Genomic DNA, 21,998 nt, shown 5'->3' with positions numbered 1-21,998 from the left:
ATTCTACGTCCATATTCATATTTAAAATCATTAATCTGAGACTGTTATAAATAATGAATCACATAATTAACAATAATATATTTATTTCTTAATAAAAATCTCATCACTGATTCAATATAATACAATACAAATTACAATATAATTAACCACATTCAGAAATATCTATATCTATCCTCACCGGTCAGCAGAGCAGATTCCTCCATTTTTATTCTCTCCTCTTCTGTCCATTTTCTGTCCCTCTGTAGAATAGAATAAAACAGTGTGAAGATTTCATGCATGATGTCATACTGTATTTTATACAACAGTTAGTTCCGACCTCACAATCTGATTGGTTGAGAAGTGTTCTAGCCGTGATGATATTCGTGATAACATCACGGCCTTCTCACACTAAATCTGTATCACTCCGGCGACGCTTTGCAGAGTAACGGCGTATATACACAGTACAGTTTTGAATCATCACCTCCACCAGCACCAACAGCAGCATTAGCTTAGGACAGGTTAGCGCTCAGCCGCGGCACACTTGCCCGCAGCGGTGACTCGTGGAAAAAAGAGAAGGAAAACCGCTCGGCTAATGCCGTCTGGCAGCCAGAACGATAACTTAACCAGCCATGCTAGGCTAAACTAAGTTAATGCTGAGCTAAAGCAAGCTACGCTGACTGGGAAAATCCGAAGCGCGGATAGCTTGACTTCTGTCAACTCACAGTCCAGCCACACCGGCAAGCTAACCAACACCACCCAGCAAAACAAACAGAAATGCTGAAAAAATGCGCAGCTTTCACCTGAAGACAACTCCACAGAGCAGGAGAGGAGAGTATTAACGTTATTTCACAGTCCTAGTGTTACCATCTTCGCTTATTACCAAGTTTGCTTTCAAGCTAACTTTCGTGGTGTTAGTCTGCCTGAACCACACACTGTTTTGTAGTTAAATTGTTGTGGAACTACTTTTTGGCGGAAGGCACATTCCATATTAAAGCATATTCAAACTGAATTTCTTAAAGTTCTTTAATTTATTTTCTTTATTCATTTTGTAAAAAAAACCTGTTGTATAAAAGCGAATCACGTGATGTTATTCGTGATAACACACTCCCTCTCGTGTTCTATTGCTTAAATATATTATTAATAACTCATCTCTCTGATCAAATCACTGCTGGTGTGTCAATATTAAAATGCTGATATCACTAACAGTAGAGTGTGTGAAGAACAGAGAGAGAAAAAGAAAGAGAGAGAGATTTACACAAACTGATATTCATTTATAGATTTATAATTATATTAATACAGTTTAATAAAGAGATTGAGAGATTTAATCAGAATAATGAGCTCACCTGATAAATGATGACTTTCTCAACTGGAGGAGACAAAATAAAACATTTAAAATACTGAAATCACAAAATATCAGTAAACATTCTGCTTGTATTTTCTATCTATTCTTCTTTCTTCTGTTCATCACTTTATAATAATACTGAGCTCCTGAATCCTGACTCTCTGATCACTGAGATGTTGGAGGAGAGGAAGAAAGTAATGAAAGTTAAACTGAAACTAAAGAGATGAAAAACTTCCTCCTTTTCTATAGTTGAAGATGAACTGCTCTGGAGCTTCTGCATCAGTTTCTCTCACTATCAGACTGAAGATCAGACACGTGTGTGTGTGTGTGTGTGTGTGTGTGTATGTGTGTGTGTGTGTGGGTGTGTGTGTGTGTTTGTGTGTTCAGTACAGATAAACACATTCAGCTTTTAGAAGCTCAGAATCAAAACAGTCGATTCCATTCAGATTCATTTACACTCACCTGGATCCTCTTTCCTCAAGGAAATCTGTAGAAATGAATAGAAGAATGTGTATTAATGTATAAATAATATGGTAACATTGTAATAAGTGTAAAATAATGCTGATCATGTTTAAAGTGTAATGAATGAATAGAATCAGAAACTGTGAGTAAAGCTGTGAATCTGATCATGCGGTAAATCAGTCTAATGCTACACTGAACTGTTTCAGCAGCTGATCAGATTCTACAGATCTTTACAGGACTTTCTTTTGATGAGGATCTGATAGAGACGGGAGTGTGTTGGTGTTGGAATTGTGTTTGATTGTGTAATTGTTGTTGTGTTGTGTTGTTTTCTTGTTGTTCTGCAGGACTGTGTTGTTCATTAGTGATACTGATGTGTCTCTAAAGGTCATTAAAAGAGCTCAGCGCTGTTTTAAACAACATTAATGTTCTGCTGAAGCTGCTTCTAATATTCCATCTTCCACCTTCCCTGCAGTTCAACTGCTTCTCCTTAGATCTCTCAGAGCTTCCTCACACACATTCCAGCCTTCTGTTCCTCATTACAACACCTGGAATTCTGTTCTTTCCAGTCTGATCAGCTCATACTGGTCTGTACTGGAGATTTCTCTCACTGGAACTAAATGAACCTTTAGAACTGCTTTAATCTTCTGAACAGAAAACAGAAACAGGGGCTGAAGATCTTCTCTGGGATCAGAGTAAAAACATTAGTTATGAATCATCTGTCTTCACCTGAATGAAGGATTTAAGATCCTCTGATCATCTGGAGATGAACACAGGGGTGATAGTGAAAAAAAATCCTGAGCCTGAACTTTTTTTTCCTGTTCCAGGGTGAGGAAGGGGGGGGGGGTTGTTGGGGAGGGACAACAGACTGTATGTGTGACGTAACATAGGCATAAATGTTGACACATTATTCAAACATTTAATAGTCTGTGTATAACCTTATTGTCAAGTGACACATTTTAGATAACGTTTTCATTTTCATATTTACATTTTCTCCACTCTTGTAAAAAAAAAAGTGCACTTTTATTTTTTTTTCTACTGAGAGCTCTTCTTAAGATGGTGTCCTTGTGTAAAATAATGTAACTTTATGTTTCATAGAGATTTTTATAAACGTCAGGACATGTGGTCTTACTGTGAACTACAAATGAACAGAAGTCACATTACAGCAGTGTTTCTCAACCCTGATCCTGCATATTCTACTGCATATTAACACTGTTCTGCATATTCTACTGCATATTAACACTGTTCTGCATATTCTACTGCATATTAACACTGTTCTGCATATTCTACTGCATATTAACACTGTTCTGCATATTCTACTGCATATTAACACTGTTCTGCATATTCTACTGCATATTAACACTGTTCTGTATATTCTTCTGCATATTAACACTGTTCTGTATATTCTTCTGCATATTAACACTGTTCTGCAGATATTCTTATGATTTTAGCCGATCTGATTCAGGAGTTTAGGGTTAAGCAGTTTATCAGAGCTGTGTGTGGATGAAACTGGTGAAACCGGAGAAACTGCTCACTTAAAAGAAGCTGCAGTTCCTCATCCAACCACTAGTCGGAGCTGCAGCAGCAGCACAAGCCCCGTTCTCTTCACTCAGTCACAGCTACAGCCCAGCCACGGGCTACAGAGCTCAGCTCAGCCAGTCTGGAGCGTTTTTTTTTTTTACACGTTTTTTTTAAGTTCATCTGTGTAGGAAAAGGTTTTAAAAACGGATAATACAGCTCTCTACAGTTCACCTTTCAACCAAAGCAGCTAACAGCAGCAGTTGTCACGGAGTCACTGCTGGGATTACATTATAAACAGGTCAGTTAGCGCGCTGCTAACCTCATGATGTTTATAACTACGGAGTTTAGTGGACACACCACGGCTGCAAGGTTAGACTGTTGAAGGCTACTGAAGACTATTAAAGGCTATTGGAGGTTATTGAAAGGGTTATTGGAGCAGAAATCAGTAAAGGCTGGTTAGATAAGTGATTCACCTCCTCGTCCTTTGCTGCGGTGAAACTGCGACTAGCGCTGTCACAGTGATGTTTATTAACGTCATTAAAACAGATTTTGTCAGGTATTGTCTTATAAATATTTTCACAGAACTTATATCTCTCCTAAAAAGCGTTTATTTTGGTCAGTAACATTCATGTTTATTTACTAGCAGCGTAAATTACCAGTGTATGCTTTGGTGTGGATGTAATTAGGGGAATCTGTACCAGCCAGGTTTGCCAGGCACCTGTGTGGCATTAATGTGGCATTTGGCCCCGCCCAAGATCGGTATCGGCGATCGGCCCATCGTGGTGAAAGACGACCGGCGATCGGAATCGGCCCCAAAAACACTGATCGGTTCAGGAGGTGTAAAAAAGGAGGTGAATTTTGGCAGTGCATCTGCGATTCTTTTGCTCTCTGCCCGTTTCTTTCGTTTAGCACAACCACTTTCATAACTCCGCTTCATTTTCACTGTGACAGCTGTCACTCTAGGTGAAAATCAAGATCAGGTGAAAATCTAGGTGAAATGAAGATCAGGTGGAAAACACAATTTTAGTTCAGTGATCAGGGTTAAGAAACTGCTTTAAACTACAAACATAAAGTACTGTACTAAATTCTGACTATCCACTACATCTGGCTTCTAGCTAATTAGCTATATTCATTTTCTCCTGTAATCCTAAACTAATAACGACAGTGAAATATGTGAAATAGTGATTAGCTGATCAGGTACAGGGCAAGTTGAACATTACATATATAGTTTATTTATTTTCTAAAACCTTGACTCCCTATCTAGCTAATTCCAAACTCAAGCTAACTCACTAACACAGCTGCAGTTTATTAATCACAGTGGGTTTAATCTGTGTGCTGATACAAGAAGTGTATTTTTAACCAGCTATCAGAAACATATCATCACAGTTTACGTGTTTAGCCTACCGTTATCTTTTTTTTGAGAAAAAGCTCAGTATATCCAGATCTGTTTTTAAATCAGCTGAAGCTGCTGCGTCTGATCCCGCTGCTAAATCTCACAGCAAGGGAGGGGCTTCCCCCGCTCCTCCGCGCGCCGCAAAAACAGCAAGCTGATTGGCTGTTTCTACTGAGAGGCGGGACTTAATACCTAAACCGGCTCTATTTATTTATTTATTTATTTTATTTATATATATATATATTTTTTTTTATAGAGCCACGCTACGCCGGATTTCCGGCGCGGCGCCGGAACGCTATCACCCCTGTGAACAAACATGGCTGGATAAAGGTGATTTGTTCACTGAGTGATGGAGGGAAAACTGTTCTCACAGTCGTAGTTTATTGATTACTGAAGTGTTTTCATTAAAGCTCTACTGAACAGCTCTGTGAGGAGAAAGATCTACATTCATTTCATAAATGGAATGAACTGTTCCTTCATGCAGGATCATCAGCATCATCATTCATCTCTATTTCAATCTGTCTTACACTCCTCCCTCTTCATCCTCCTCTCTCTTATCTGTCTGATTACAGACTGTGGAAGTGAAGAAAACAGTCTGAAGAGTTCAGGACTGAATCTGTGTTACATATAAAGATCTAAAAAGAACAGTTTCTCTGATCAAATCATAAAGAACATGATTCTTCCTGAAGATCAGCTCTAATAAAGTCTATAATGCTCCGTATTTATCAGACTAATACATTCACTGAATGCTGAGCTGTGTTTTAATCAGTTGTTCAGACTGTACAGAGATTTACTGGTGTTTTTCAGCTGTTCTGAGTTCAGATGTAGAAATAAGAATTCACTGAAAATCTTCAGATTCAGATTCATCAGTAAAACATGAATAAATAAATGACATCATCACATTTTTATTAAAAGTATTAAACTGAAACTGATCTGTGATGATGGAGCAGCTTTTATTCATGTGGAACTGATTCACACATTTAAATGTGTGTGTGTATAAATCTTTCTCTGGATTTAAGTTAAAATGTGTGTAAATGAAGCTTTTATTAATCTAATGATGATGATGATACTGATGATGTAACATCTCACAGTGACATCACTCTCAGCAGAGTTCAGGGGTGCGTTTACCAAAAGAATAGGTGATAACTGTGTTAATAATTTACATAATCTGAATAAAGCAGTTTTGGTTTCTCTAAATCGTAGCTGGAACTATGGAGGTAACAGTGCTGGTTTGTTACACAGTGTGAAACATCGTTAAACATTTCCTAAACCTACACTTTTACCAAACGTTCACAAACACGTTAAGATGATTAAGATGTGTAGTTCAGATTACAGCTGTAGAAATGTGATTAGAAGATCCCTGGAGCCTCATTTATAAAACTCTGTGTAGATTCTGGAGTGAAAGTGTGCGTTCACACAATAACCAGAAAATGACGTACACCTAAAATAATTCAGATTTAAAAATGCATACGCACACCTGAACACTGTTTCCTCTTTATAAATCACTATCTGCTTATAAATGTGCACAAGTGAACCAGACTCGTGATCCTCCTCCGTACCGCCCACATTTACCCATAAAAGGTCCATGCAAATCACTTAATGAATATTTAAATATGGGATTTCCTATTCATCCTGAGCGAGATAACGGAGGAGCGCACTGCAAAGAAGTGAAATTTTAGAGACTGAAGTAGAAATTAGTGTAAAACAAAACTACATATACTAGTAAGCAGAATAAAATAAAGCAGCAAACATCATTTCTGACTGTGTTCATGAGCTACAACTCAAATATCCTGATGCTCCAACAGTAGTAGTTGGAGACATGAATCAGTGTCACCTGGACTCTATGTTGCCTGGCTTTGAGCAATATGTAAAAAATGTAACCAGGAAAAAACACATTTTAGACAAGTGTTTTGTAAATATTAAGAACGCTTACATCTCAAAATGCAGACCTCCCATCTTAAACTCGGATCATAATGTGATTCATATGATCCCAGTCTATAAAACTAAATTTAAGAGAAGTAAGCCTGAAAAAAAGGTTATAAGAATTTGGACGAATGAAAGTAAGGATCAGCTTAGAGCTTGTTTTGACTGCACGGACTGGTGCGCCTTTCAGGAAGGCTCTTTAGAGGAAAGAATAACTGTCATTAATGATTATATTCATTTCTGTGTACAATTGCTAGTTCCTACTAAAGAAATAAAAATCTACCCAAATAATAAACTATATGTGACCAAGGATATCAAAAGGGTTATAAATAAAAGGAACATAGCTTTCAGGAACAAAGATACAGTGATACTTAGACAGACAGAAAAAGAATTAAGAACTAAATTAAGAGAAGCAAAATCAAAGCACAGACAGGACCTAGAAAATGCATTCAAAACCAGTAATTCTAAAAAAGTGTGGGACACCATGAAATCAATGACAGGTATGCGATCCCCAAACAAATCAATTGTAACAGATAATGATTATAAGTTTGCTGACGATTTAAACACTTACTTTACAAGATTCGAATTATCTGATAGTTTTGATAAATGTAACAAAATTTTAACAAACGTTCAACCAGGACCATTAGACAGAATTAATATCACTGTCGATGAAGTTAGGAAAATATTTCAAAACACTAATACTAGAAAAGCAGAGGGGCCAGACCAGTTTAGTCCTTTTATACTGAAAAACTTTGCAGCTGAGCTGGCACCAGCTTGGCAACCAGTGTTTCAATTGTCAATCGACACACACACAGTTCCAACAGTATGGAAAACTTCACATATAAAACCATTGCCTAAAACTCAAAATCCAAAAGAACATAAAGATTATAGACCTATAGCCCTAACTTCAGTAATTATGAAAGCTCTAGAGAGACTCCTGCTAAAATATCTTCAAATAACTTTGTCCAATGGCAAACTGGATTCATTTCAGTTCGCATATAAAACAGGTTGTGGCACAGAAGATGCTGTTGCCACATTAGTTCATATTATCACTAAACATCTAGATAAACCTCACAATTATGTAAGAGCTCTCTTTCTAGATTATTCATCTGCCTTTAATACAATACAACCTAATATTTTACTCTCAAAAATGTACCATCTGAGAGTGAACCCCTATTTGATTCACTGGTATGCCTCTTTCCTTACAAACAGAGTCCAGCTTGTTAAAGTGAATAAGACCCTTTCTTCTGCTATACTGACCAATGTTGGTGCACCTCAGGGCTGTGTGAGTTCTGCTTTGCTTTTTACTTTATATACAGACGATTGTCGTTTAACCACAAAAAATCAAATATATTCGGATGATACTGTTTTGCTTACTTTACTAACCGACTCAGACGGCTCTGACCTGCACCAACAAGGGGTTAATAAAATTGCTATATGGAGCAAAAACAACGCTCTGGAAATAAACACAAAAAAAAAACAGAAGAAATTGTGTTTAGTTTAAAATCTTTAATTATAAACCCCACCATTGTTAATAATGAAATAATCAAACAGGTGCAGTCATATAAATATCTTGGTGTAATGATTGATGCCACCTTATCATGGAAGCAGCATATGGACTATATTTGTAAAAAAACTAAACAAAGAATTTATTTTCTTCGTCGTCTCCGATCTTTTGGAGCTACTCGGCAGATACTCCTACTGTTCTATACTGCTGTTATTTTGAGTGTTCTGCAGTACTGTAATGCTGTGTGGTACAATTGCTTGTCCTTATCTGAAAAGTCTGGACTGAAACGCTTGATCAAAATTTGCTCAAAAATTGTGGGTCAGCGTTTAGAAGGTCTGTATGAGACCGCTTATCATAACAACACAATGCAGTTAGCTAAAAACATTCTTTCTGATGCTAATCATGTTCTGAACAGCGAATATGTACTTCTCCCATCGGGACGACGATACAGTGTTCCGCGGTTTAATAAAGTCAGACTGAAGCACTCTTTCGTGCACCAGTCAATCCTTAAATTGAACCGGGAGCCTAATCTATAATCATACAAGATCTTTATGAACCGAGATGATGCGAGCGAACTATGTATTTAATGTACCCCCTTTCCTTTTTTTTTTTTTTTTCCCCCTTTTATAATGGTTGTTTGTGCCCTTATATGTTGTGTTGTTAATGTATGATGTTGTAACGGAGCTACTGTTTTTATGCAAAACAAATTTCAGATCATGGATCTGACAATAAAGTATTATCTAATCTAATCTAATCTAAAAATACAGAAAACATTAAAACTTTATACATGCAGACAAAATATATATTTTAATAAGTAAGGGTAAATTCTCCATTATTAATCTGGATTTAATATGCGTGAGGATGGTTTTTGCTTTTGATATGCAAATAAATAAGACCCCTGGGGTCTCATGTACTAAGACTTGTGTGGAATTCCTACTAAAATGTTTTGTACGATCAGAGCTGAAAACCTTCATACAACAAAAACATTTATTCTCTTTTTCAGTTTCAATGCATCGCCTGCTATAATGTTATATTTATATAAAATAAATCCAACTGCGTCTTTTTTGCATATCTGTACTTATAAAAACGTAACTTTAAGTCATGCTACTTATCTGTGTTTAACATTATAATAAAATTAATATATTTTAAAGTTTATTTAGTATATTTACATTTTTTTTTCTGGAATACAATATAGTGCAAGAAATGTATTGTTGAATAAAATGAAATGTATTTAAATAATAATAAAATTTAAAATGCCAAAACTTTTAAAAAGTTCACAGAGCCCGGTGATGTAATGCTGCTTTTATTTACTGATGTAAACAGAGCATCACTACTTCATCAGTTTATAAAGTAGCTTGATTACTTTACTTCTCCTAAAAAATGATTAAATCTCCTAACTAACACTCAGTATCCCTCCCTCCCCCCCCCTCTCTCTCTCTCTCTCTCTCTCTCTCCCTCCCCCACTCTCTCTCTCTCTCTCTCACTCTCCCTCCCCCACTCTCTCTCTCTCTCTCTCTCTCTCTGTGTTATTTGGTTAATTCCTCTCCTAAATCCTCCAATACACTTTTACTCAGCACATTAAGAGATCCTAATATAAAAAGCATTAAAACAAATCTGAAATATTATAATAAAGTAAAATGGCTCTGTGCTGTTTGCTGGGCAGATCACACTTCATAATCATTTGTCTCCCTCCCAAAAATACAGAAATATACCTACATTTAATAATTAATTACAGTTATACAGTTATATTAATTAATTATATGATTAGATTACAGTTTTTTATAGTTGCTAACTTGCTTTTATAAAATCTGTATTCACATTTTCAATACTGTAAATACGTTTAACACAACATCTGTCTGTTGTGGACTATACTGTTCATACTATTCATCTTTCTATCACACAATATACATTCAATTAACATGTTTTAAACATGATTACATTTTATTAATAAACAAGATTATCCACTCACACAATTCTGCATCTTTCTGATCTTATTTACAGTTGTTTAAATACAGCATACCAAAATTAATCACCTCATGTTCCAAATCTTAAATACAGTATATAACTACTGCTTCTGCAACAACAGCAGGTTTAAATCTATTATAACTAATACACGATTTTGAATTTACAGATTATTAATGATAAATAAAAGTCTAAATTAGGATCTTGGATCTTAGCATTAGACATAATGCTGTCAGTGACATGGACACATAAAAAAGAGGATTATTTGGACTGAGTGTGATCAGTGTAGCTATTGGAGCACAGTGAGAGAAAATATGTCTGGATGAGGGGAAATTAATATTTAGTTCAGGAAAAGGTTTAGTTAAACCAGAACAAGGGAGAGGAAGAGTTGGATCAGGATAAAAGAGAGGAATAAAAGTGTGAAAAGTATCTCTATTCATTACTCAGGTAGAAGTACAGATACTAGAGTTTAAAATACTTCTGTAGAAGCTAAAGTATCAACTTAAATATCAACTTTTACTCAAGTAAAATAGTAAAAGTACTGGTTTCAAAACTACAAAGTATAAAAGTAAAAGTAATGGAAGAGAAAAGCTTAGGCTGAACCACAGGAGTCTATAGTGCACTGCCCCCCCCCCTCCCCAAAACACATTAATCTAAAAGCCATAATGACTATAATATTATATTAAAATGTTAATATTAATAAATTTGTGATGCACTAGGCTCTCTGTTTCAGCTGCATATATGATCATTGTAAATGAATGTATTTTAGTAGAATGTAAATATATTAAAGAAGATTAGTTGGACGTTTGTCTGGAGTTCTCTTGAGTCTCTGCACGGATCATCTTCATACTAGACTACATACGTCTGCTATGTTCTTGCTGGAGTGTGGGGGGGGCGTGACGTGTGCATGTGTGATTGGTCATGTATAAACCAATAGGGCATCAGAATAGTATATGTTTACACTTCTCATCCAATCACAATCAGATTCACTCTATCTGAATAGAGAGATTTATCTGGATTGGGTTTTATTGAACGATGAGAAGCCGGAATGAAAACGAGCTGAAATGAAATAGGAGTAACGAGGCTGTTTATAAAATGTAAGGAGTAGAAAGTTCAGATAATTGTGTGAAAATGTAAAGAGTAGAAGTAAAAAGTCGTCTTAATAATAATTACTCCAGTAAAGTACAGATAATCAACATTTCTACTTAAGTAACGTAATGAAGTATTTGTTCTTTATTATTTGACACCTCTGAAAAGAAATATATGTGACAGAATAAGAGAGAGGGAGAGGAGTAAGAATGTGTGGTGCTGTTCAAGGATTATTTTTGTATTTGTGTGTTTTAATTTTGCACATATGAGACTAAGACTAATGATGTTTATAATAACATTTTTGAAGAGTTTAGTTTCCCGTCTCTACCATTGTTTTTTACTGAATGACTGTTACTCACATTTTTTGTTTAATATAAAGTTCTAAATAATAAATGTGCACACATTTAACACTGAAATATTTAAATTTAAGTTATAAAGAAAGCAACAGTGGTGCTGTTTCTGTAATGTCACTAGATTGTATTATTTTGACAGTGGTTGCACTGTGATTGATTATACATAATATAATTCTTTTGTAAGCAGCTGACACCACTAATATACATTTTATTTTATTTTGCAGAGCTACATTTAATTCTCTCATTTACATTTAAATATCCACTATTAAACGCTTAAAACTTGAACAAGTGTGATTAATCTGATTCATTCTTTAATAGATTGACACAGCTAATAATTTAACACAATTTGTAAGATATTTTTATTTATGTTTGTTTCTAGATCTAGTTAGTCTTTATTACAAACATAAATCAGAAGAGACTACATAGAAATCTTTACAGTGCTTTTATTAATGAATTCTTAATCACTGAGAGATTTTATTATCATTATAAAAAGATAAAAAGCTCATCAGTAAATGATATTCAGATTCAGGTCTATGTACTTGAGAAACTCTGTCGTCTACAGAGGAGCATCAAACTCACATGTTGATCCCACTGAAGCACAAAATCACACTGTTTAAATGTTCAACGGCAGCGGGTGTTGTATGTAACAGGCAGTGGTTGGATCAGGTTCTGTAGATAAGGCGGTGATTGGCCGAGGAGAGTTTTGTAGATAAGTGTGAACCAGTGTATACTGCAATGAGTGTGTAAAGAAGGCCAACTGACCAGAGTATAAAGAGAGCAGTGATGGGTTCTAGAGTGAGCATTTGTAATAAAACGAAGAGCAGAATGATACAGAGCATCCAGCTTCTGCAGGGAACTTTTACTCGCCAGTCTGTAAACTGTGTCGCCATAATCAAACAGGGGCAGCAGAGTCATCTGAACCAGAGAAAGCTTGGCAGCCTGGGTAAAAGATGAGCGATTTCTGTAAAGAAAGCCAAGTTTTGCCCTGACTTTTACTTGTAAATTTGTGATATGATGAGAGAAAATAATGAGCTGTCTAGCCAGATGCCTAGATACTTATACTTTGTAACATGTTCCAAGACAGCTCCTTCCTTGGCTGTGATTTTGAGGGTTGAGTCATTTAAATTGCCCTTCCGATCAAACCACATAACCCTTGTCTTAGAAATGTTCAACGGCAGTTTGAGCTTGGCAAAAGAGTTTTGAAGCTGAGAAAAGCCGTCTTGAAGTATGGATAGAATGCAGTTAGGGGAGGAACCAGAAGCATACAGGATTGTATCATCTGCATACAGATGAACAGAAGCATTGCCAGCAGAAAATGGAATATTATTAATGTATATTGAGAACAATGAATCAAACGCTTCAGCCATCTCAATAAATACTGCAGCACAATGTTGCCTAACATCCACTGCAGATATAATGTCATTGGCTGTGTTTACATGCAAAGCTTTCCTTCAATCCGAATGAATTTGAATCTGATTGAGGTGTTTATATGTACACTTTCCCCAATAGTCTGAGTAAACTCTCCGTTTATGTGCACGCTATAAGTAATCAGATCAAACATGACGCGCATGTGTGGTATCGCTTAGCGTACTCGTAACCATGACAACGAGCATCAGGTGATGTCAGCCAGCGTGAGCGGACTAACAGCAACTGGATAACTAGCTATGTTTCCAGAGTTTACAGTTGGTATCAGAGATGATCACAAGTCTTTGGTCACGAATCCCAGTCGAGTCTCGAGTCTCGTCTGGTTGCAATGAGCTTTCTATCGTCGTCTGCTCTCCAGTCTGCTAAAGATACTGCACAGCTTTATCTAAAAAAATCAGGCAATTAATATTACGAGAATAAAGTGGTAATATTTTGAAGGAAATGTAGCTGTAACTGCGTGAGCTGCAGTTTAAGAGCGTTTTTCCGTGGTGGGTGTCTTCCCAGTAGCTACGAGAAGCCTTCCGGGAGAGCGCGAGATGTTGCGCGGACAATTCGGCTGCCTTTTAGATCGGGTTTTGCGACCAAAGAAAAAAAACATCCTAAAACATTGTAATATAATTATTTTAGACCAGCTATTATAATCTTATGCAGTGTATTTTATATAGTGTTACAGATAAGAAGAGAAGAAGCAGCTTTTTGTTTTTATGCAGCAAAGAAATGAGACTGAAGTTGAGATCAGGCAAGCAGCATCAGTAAACAGTTTCAAAAAGCGTCTTTAGACATTTTTAAATAAACTTTGTTTTAATAATTTGTGTTTGTATTATTATACATCGATATATGTATTGATCTAAATTTTTGTTACTTTTTATTTTAATTGATTTCTTTTAATATCATAGTCACATAGTTTATTGTGTTTTTTCCTTTTCCTTTTTTCCTTATTACCTCTCTGTATGTACAGACAATTAAGCTGAATTTTAATGTATGAAATGTGCTTTATAAATACAGTTTACTATTAATATTACTATTATTATTATTATTATTATTATTTAAAAAAAAACGAAAATATCCGCGCAGGAGCGCACGCTATTCTGGGAGGCTGCCACGGGAAAATCTGAACACTATATTATGTACAGTAACTGTAACATTAGGCTACAGCATTAATAATCAGCAGGTTATAAATGTAGATAACTGATGGTGATATGTAACAGCTCATGAGCGCTTGTTTCCCTCTGCTCCGCTCCTAAACTACAGTTTAAGCAGTAAGAAATAAATATACATAAACTACGACGAATATCTCCTCTCCTAATATCAGAACTTTAATCTCGAAGCGAACTGTTTTTATTTTTAAGAGTGTCTCTGGTTCTAAAACGCTGTGGCACATGCGCAGATGTACTTAAACATTCCGATTGGGGATGTAATCGGATGTACAGGTGTTTACAAGGCTGTTATTCTTCTTTGTATCGGATTATATAAAGGATTATCCACCTCGTTCGATCGGATAGAAATTGTAATCGGAATGGCCTCAATCGGACTACTCTATTCCGATTGAGGTGTTTACATGGACGTGCTCTATTCCGATTGAGCCAGTAATCCGATTGCTAACGGATTATTAGGCTGCATGTAAACGTACCCATTGAGGACTTTTAAAACTGCAGTGACACAGCCATAACCTGGAAGCTAGACTGTACCCCAGATAAAATTTCATTCTCATTAAGATAATGGTTTAATTGTTTATTGACAAGACCTTTCATAGACCTTTGAGATACAGGGTAATATGGAAATTGGCCTGTAGCAATTTGGATCAGCTTGATCTCCATTTTTAAAAAAAAAAAACAATAGCTGTCTTCCAGACATTTGGTATTTCAGCAGTGTGTATTGATAAGTTGAAAATATCTGTTATAGGGGCGGCTATAATGGCAGCTGCTAATTTGAAAAAGAAAGGGTCTAGTGCATCTTTATAAAAATTATGCAGACAGTGTCTATAAATACAGTGGAATTATGATACATTATTATAGTTTTTATTGTATTTAATTGCTAATTGTATTTCTATTACTGTTCTTGGGGTGGTGTATGATTACTGTATATGATTTTGGTATAAAATGTTAAAGTTTGTGAGTTTTTGTAAGTATCCTGCTGTGAAAGTCAGACTGAACACATCTGGAAACACTGTAGTTCAGATCACAGTGATTCAATCCTACATGTTTTAAACTACTGCTGAACAAATAAAGTACTACTTTTGTTTATCAGATATTAATTAATTTAATGATGCATCATATCAATGTTAGATCAATGTTAGCCTCCATCTTTCTGCAGGAAACAAACCCCAGACTGATTTTAATTACTGTGTGTTTTTCTCATCAGTGAACTTCACTGTCTCTACATTCCTGCAGTGCAGTGGGATTATGCACAGGTGCATTGTGGGAAGGAAGGTGGTGGATATAAGAGTAAATCTTTCATTTTGTGATCAGATTTTTCTGATCTCATGAATATTAATCTGAAATCTGGTGTCATGTGACTGATTGATTTCTGCATTATAATTTAATAGCAGTGATTAGAATAGAAACAGGAAGTTATTTCCATCAGTGGGAGAAGAGAGTGCAGTTATTTACTTACCTGAAAGACTGTGTGGAGAAAAGAGAAGAGAAGACAGAGTTAGATAAATCTCCATGAGAAGATGTAAGTAAAGTAAAATAGTTGGTAAATAGAAGAATGATTTAGTAACACTTGATCTCCTAATCAGAAATCTCCTTTTCTCATCTGTACTGTAGTTTATCATCCTTCACTGCTGCACTGCTTTCACTACAACTCCATCAACATCTTCAGATAAACACTTAAACCTACAGCAGATCCTCAACCCTTCTAGAAATCTTCATCTTTAAACTACATTAAACACTTCATGCAGTGATTTTCTCTATTAATAGACAGTCCTGTGTTCCTCCATCAACAACAGCAGCACAGATGTGTGATCTATTCCTGTTATGGATCAGAGGTGCTGCCTGAGTGTGTAAAGATCTGGAGCTCAGCTCAGTTAATTATAGGACTTTTCTTTACTGATTGTTCAAGTATCCTGTATAATATGTAGTTTTTACTTTTCTTTTAAAGGATTTACAAAAAAAAACAAAGTGTGCAGGTGTTTAGCATTACTGATTGTTGCTGTCTTAATAAAAAATATAAAAAAACTAGGAAACAAGAGGAAACACGTCTTTTAACAGAAAATCAAAGTGTTTTGTGACAATACAATTCACCCAAAATATATTTTACTAAGTACTAAAAGAAATATAAATGATTATTAGTCTAAAGGAGACTACATAAAAGAGCAAATTAAATTTATTTACTGTAAAGTTTTACTTTAATTAAAAATCTACAGGTAAATAGATAATGATGCTGAAGTACAGATTTGACTCTTCATAGATAAAAGTACTGGATCTCCTGCTTTAACTGTCTCTTCTGAACTGAAGGGAGTGAAAAAGACAGGCTGCATGTGAGCATTGTGGAAGTGAAGATGTTGAGTGTAGGTGGAGAAATGTGTGTTTAAAGCTGCTGTTCTGTAGATCTGCTGCTGCTGTAGAATTCTGCATGTTGTTGAGCAGGTCAGCAGAGAGTAGACTCTGAGGAGAAGTGCAGGGTGTAGGGTGTGATTTGGGAATGTTGTGTAAATGTTAATGTGTGAAGTGCAGAAGCAGTGCTAAATCAACTGCAGGACTTCTAACAAGTGGAGGATCTAAACCTGAGAGAAACATCTTCAAACATCACCTTCAGACTTCAGGACTGTGTGATGTGAGAGTGTGATGTGAGAGTGTGATGTGAGAGTGTGATGTGAGAGTGTGATGTGAGAGTGTGATTGTGAGGGTGTGATGTGAGAGTGTGATGTGAGAGTGTGATTGTGAGAGTGTGATGTGAGAGTGTGATGTGAGAGTGTGGTGTGAGAGTGTGATGTGAGAGTGTGATTGTGAGAGTGTGATGTGAGAGTGTGATGTGAGAGTGTGATGTGAGAGTGTGATGTGAGAGTGTGATGTGAGTGTGATTGTGAGGGTGTGATGTGAGAGTGTAGTGTGAGAGTGTGATGTGAGAGTGTGATGTGAGAGTGTGATTGTGAGAGTGTAGTGTGAGAGTGTAGTGTGAAAGTGTAGTGTGAGAGTGTGATGTGAGATTGTGATGTGAGAGTGTGATGTGAGAGTGTGATGTGAGAGTGTAGTGTGAGAGTGTGATGTGAGAGTGTGATGTGAGAGTGTGATGTGAGAGTGTGATGTGAGAGTATGATTGTGAGAGTGTGATGTGAGAGTGTGATTGTGAGAGTGTAGTGTGAGAGTGTGATGTGAGAGTGTGATGTGAGAGTGTGATTGTGAGAGTGTAATGTGAGAGTGTAGTGTGAGAGTGTAGTGTGAGAGTGTAGTGTGAGAGTGTGATGTGAGAGTGTGATGTGAGAGTGTGATGTGAAGAGTGTGATGTGAAGGTGTGATGTGTGAGTGTAGTGTGAGAGTGTGATGTGAAAGTGTGATTGTGAGAGTATAGTGTGAGAGTGTGATGTGAGAGTGTGATTGTGAGAATGTAGTGTGAGAGTGTGATGTGAGAGTGTGATGTAAGAGTGTGATGTGGGAGTATGATTGTGAGAGTGAGATGTGAGAGTGTGATTGTGAGAGTGTGATGTGAGAGTGTGATGTGAGAGTGTGATGTGGGAGTATGATTGTGAGAGTGTGATGTGAGGGTGTGATTGTGAGAGTGTGATGTGAGAGTGTGATGTGAGGGTGTGATGTGAGAGTGTGATGGGAGAGTGCGATGTGAGGGTGTGATGTGTGAGTGTGATTGTGAGAGTGTAGTGTGAGAGTGTGATGTGAGAGTGTTATGTGAGAGTGTGATTGTGAGAGTGTAGTGTGAGAGTGTGATGTGAGAGTGTGATGTGAGAGTGTGATGTGGGAGTATGATTGTGAGAGTGTGATGTGAGGGTGTGATGTGAGAGTGTGATGTGAGAGTGCGATGTGAGGGTGTGATGTGTGAGTGTGATTGTGAGAGTGTAGTGTGAGAGTGTGATGTGAGAGTATTATGTGAGAGTGTGATTGTGAGAGTGTAGTGTGAGAGTGTGATGTGAGAGTGTGATGTGGGAGTTTGATGTGAGGGTGTGATGTGAGGGTGTGATGTGAGAGTGTGATTGTGAGAGTGTGATGTGAGAGTGTGATGTGAGAGTGTGATTGTGAGAGTGTAGTGTGAGAGTGTGATGTGAGAGTGTGATGTGGGAGTATGATTGTGAGAGTGTGATGTGAGGGTGTGATTGTGAGAGTGTGATGTGAGGGTGTGATGTGTGAGTGTGATTGTGAGAATGGGATGTGAGCGTGTGATGTGAGGTTGTGATGTGAGAGTGTGATGTGAGGGTGTGACTGTGAGAGTGTGATGTGAGAGTGTGATGTGAGAGTGTGATGTGAGAGTGTGATGTGTGAGTGTGATTGTGAGAGTGTGATGTGAGAGTGTGGTGTTTGAGTATGATGTGTGATGTGTGAAAGTGAGTGGTTGTGAGAGTGTGATGGTGCTAGAGTGAGAGTATGGTTGTGAGATTATGGTTGTGAAAGTGTGAGTGTGAGAGTGTAATAGTGAGAATTACAGAGTGGTTGTGAGTGTGGTTGTGAGAGTGTGATTGTTAAAATGTGGTTGTGAGAGTGTGATGCGAAAGTGTGACTGTGAGAGTTTGGTTGTGAGAGTCTAAGGTGAGAATGTGGTTGTGAGAGTTTGATGCAAGAGGGTAAAATGAGAGTGTGGTTGTGAGAATTCAAGAGTGTGATGGTGAGAGTGTGGGTGTGAGAGTATGAGTGTGAAAGTGTGGTTGGAGAATATGATGATGAGAGTGTGGTTGTGAGAGTTTGAAGCAAGAGTGTAAAGTGAGAGTGTGGTTCTGAGATTTTGAGAGTGTGATGGCCAGAGTGAGAGTCTGATGGTGAGAGTGTTGAGAGAGTAAGAGTGTGGTTGTGAGAGTCTGGTTGTGACAGTATGAGAGTAAGAGTGTGGTTGTGAGAATGTGGTAGTGAGAGTATGAGAGTGAGAGCGTGGTTATGAGAGTTTGAGAGTGTGGTGGTCAGAGTGAGAGTGTGATGATGAGAGTGTTGTGAGAGTGAGAGTGTGTTGTGAGAGTCTGGTTGTGAGAGTATGAGAGTAAGAGTGTGGTTGTGAGAATGTGGTAGGGAGAGTATGAGAGTGAGAGCGTGGTTATGAGAGTGTGATGTGAGAGTCTGATTGCGAGAGTGTGGTTGTGAGCGTGTTGTAAGAGTGTGGTTGTTGTGAGTTTGAGAGTTTGGGGTGTGACAGTGAGAATGCGAGAGTGGTATTGTGAGAGTGTGATTGTGAGAGTGATCATTACAGATAGTGTTGAGTGATTGTGAGAGTGTAGTTGTGAGAGTGATCATTACAGATAGTGTTGAGTGATTGTGAGAGTGTAGTTATGAGAGTGATCATTACAGATAGTGTTGAGTGATTGTGAGAGTGTGGTTGTGAGAGTGTGATTGTGAGAGTGATCATTACAGATAGTGTTGAGTGATTGTGAGAGTGTGGTTGTGAGAGTGTAGTTGTGAGAGTGATCATTACAGATAGCGTTGAGTAATTGTGAGAGTGTAATTGTGAGAGTGAACATTACAGGTAGTGTTAAGTGATTGTGAGAGTGTAGTTGTGAGAGTGTAGTTGTGAGAGTGTTCATTACAGATAGTGTTGAGTGATTGTGAGAGTGTAGTTGTGAGAGTGTTTATTACAGATAGTGTTGAGTGATTGTGAGAGTGTGGTTGTGAGAGTGAGATTTTTCTCTTCATATCTCTTATTCTCAGACTCTGATGATGATGATGTGAATAATGATGATGATGATGAAGATGAAGATGAGTTTATGTAGAGTGAAGGTCTGGAATACTCACTCTCCACTCTTACAGTACACTCCTCTGTTGTGTCTCCGCTGGTTACCTGACACAGGTAATCTCCTAAATCTGAGACTCTGCAGTTTCTGATCTGTAAGGAGACGTTTCCTCTCTGCAGCTCCTGAGTGATCAGACTCACTCTGTCCTCGTAGCTCCTCCCCTCTGTTACCTGTCTGTTCTTATAGAGACAAACACAGTCCGTCCCCTTAAACCACCTGATCTCCATCCCAACAGCACTGAGTTCAGGAGACAGGAGACACGAGAGAGTAACAGCAGAACCAGACTGTTTAACTCCATCACGAGGACCAATGAGTTTAAACTCACCTGTGTAGAAAACACACACACACACACACACACACACACACACACACACACAAACACACAAACACACACACATACACACAAACACGCACACATACACACACACACACAAACACACACACAAACACACACATACACACACACACACAAACACACACACATACACACACACACACAAACACACACACCAATTATTGAATCATTTTGATTCTAACTTTAAACCATGCTGTGTATAATATATTAACACAACAATTTATGTATAAAATAACAAAATATGAATTAATAAATGATTATATTTGATAATAAAGTTTAACTCACTGTTACTCAAAGCTTCCGCCATCTTTATCTCCTCCTGTAGATTCAGTCAAATACAATACAACACACACACACTACAGAGAGAGCGACAGATAAAGAGACAGAGAGAGAGAGAGAGAGAGAGATAGTGGTCAGTTTATAATCTGTATAATCAGTGTATAAAGCTATAATTGTAATGATATTAATTATGTAGTTGTAGTAGTTAGTTCTATAGTTCTGTAGTTCTGTAGTTTATAGGTTGATCACTCCAGTCTGGTGTTGACAGTTAGCTTTAGCATGATGCTAACTGCTCTTACCTTTGATCTTCTTCACTCAGACATTTGTCTGATTCAGGTGAAATATGTCCACATTTTAAAGCAGCTCATATCAGCTTTTTATCTGATAACAGTCTGATCATAATAATAAGAGCGAGTTTCAGCTTTTAATCCACAAATCTTCTAATCGTCTCTCCGGTTGATCTTCCAGAGCGGAAGCAGATCTACTTTCACTTTCTCTTCACTTCAGTCCTGCTGCTGCTGCAGAGCTGCTTTATGGAGAGACCGCCCACTTCCTCTCTCCCCCGTTAAATCACAACATTACTGCTCACCGCTAGAGGGAGCCCGCGAGAGAGTCCTCAATCAATGGAGCTGAATGGAGCTAAAGGGATAAAAACTCGATTTAATAATATAAACTTCTACAGGATTCTCCTTTAATTTGAGAAAGTAGAATAAAGTATTTCTCTAATAAAGTAAAGAAATCATACCTGTATATTTCAGTTTTTCTACAGTAAACGGGTTTTAGTCAGTAAAGACTCCAGCATTACTGCTACTGTGAACTGACTGACTGCTGAGCTGATGCTGGAGTTACAGTCAGAGCTCTGAGATTAAAAGATTTATAAATTATATCTGCGCTACTGAAACATTTATATTGTTCTGTGTTGAGAACATTTAGTATAGTACTTTTCAGTATAAAATTAATATTAAATATTTATAAACTCACTCAGGAGCGCCTCTGGTGGTTAAATAAACCGGAAAGAGATTCTGAAGTGGGTTTTCTCCTCTCTAGAACATCTCTGACTGCTGCTGCTGACAGACTCTCTGGGTTGCCAGATTGTTCAAAAATGTCAGTTTTTACAGTAAACCTACATCTGCTCCACAACATCTGTTCCACATGTTTTTATTATTATAATTAGTAATATTAACAATTATAATAATTTTATAAATAACAGTTGGATGATTTTACATTTAATAAATAAATTGTCATTGATTAATTGTTATTATTGATAAATATGCAGTTCATATTTTTAGTTATTTTTTTTATTCTGCAAGTTCATTTAACTTGTGTTATGTAGGTATAACTGAATAATAATAAGTGAAAACATATTTTTACCATTTATCAGTCCTGTATTATTATTTGTTGAAATGTTTATTCAATTAACAAAATTCCTATAGCTTCACTGCTCAAAAAAACAAAAAAACAAAACACTTAAATCACATATCAGATGTCAGTGAACAAAGAGTTGAGTTGAAAATCTTTACAGATATAA

The 21,998-nt window shown here is 37.0% G+C and overlaps 2 protein-coding genes across 18 annotated transcripts in view; both read right to left on the bottom strand.

Annotated features, from left to right (window-relative positions):
* LOC111197591 (golgin subfamily A member 6-like protein 22) overlaps positions 1-21,998 on the bottom strand; it is a 280,890-nt gene that overhangs the window by 154,770 nt on the left and 104,122 nt on the right. The gene's annotated exons all lie outside the window — the stretch shown is intronic.
* Positions 1-21,998, bottom strand: part of LOC111197592 (trichohyalin-like) — a 309,738-nt gene that overhangs the window by 225,157 nt on the left and 62,583 nt on the right. The window contains exon 2 of one of the 2 annotated variants that reach the window (XM_049476184.1): positions 179-239. The exons of the other annotated variant lie outside the window; for it this stretch is intronic. Coding sequence (XP_049332141.1) covers positions 179-203 — 25 coding nt within the window. The 5' untranslated portion in view covers positions 204-239. The remainder of the gene's footprint in view (positions 1-178; positions 240-21,998) is intronic. 2 annotated transcript variants of the gene reach the window in all.

This window comes from Astyanax mexicanus, chromosome 1, assembly GCF_023375975.1.
Source record: "Astyanax mexicanus isolate ESR-SI-001 chromosome 1, AstMex3_surface, whole genome shotgun sequence".
In the NCBI taxonomy this organism is placed as follows: domain Eukaryota; kingdom Metazoa; phylum Chordata; class Actinopteri; order Characiformes; family Acestrorhamphidae; genus Astyanax; species Astyanax mexicanus.
This window is presented reverse-complemented; position numbering and strand designations above follow the sequence as displayed.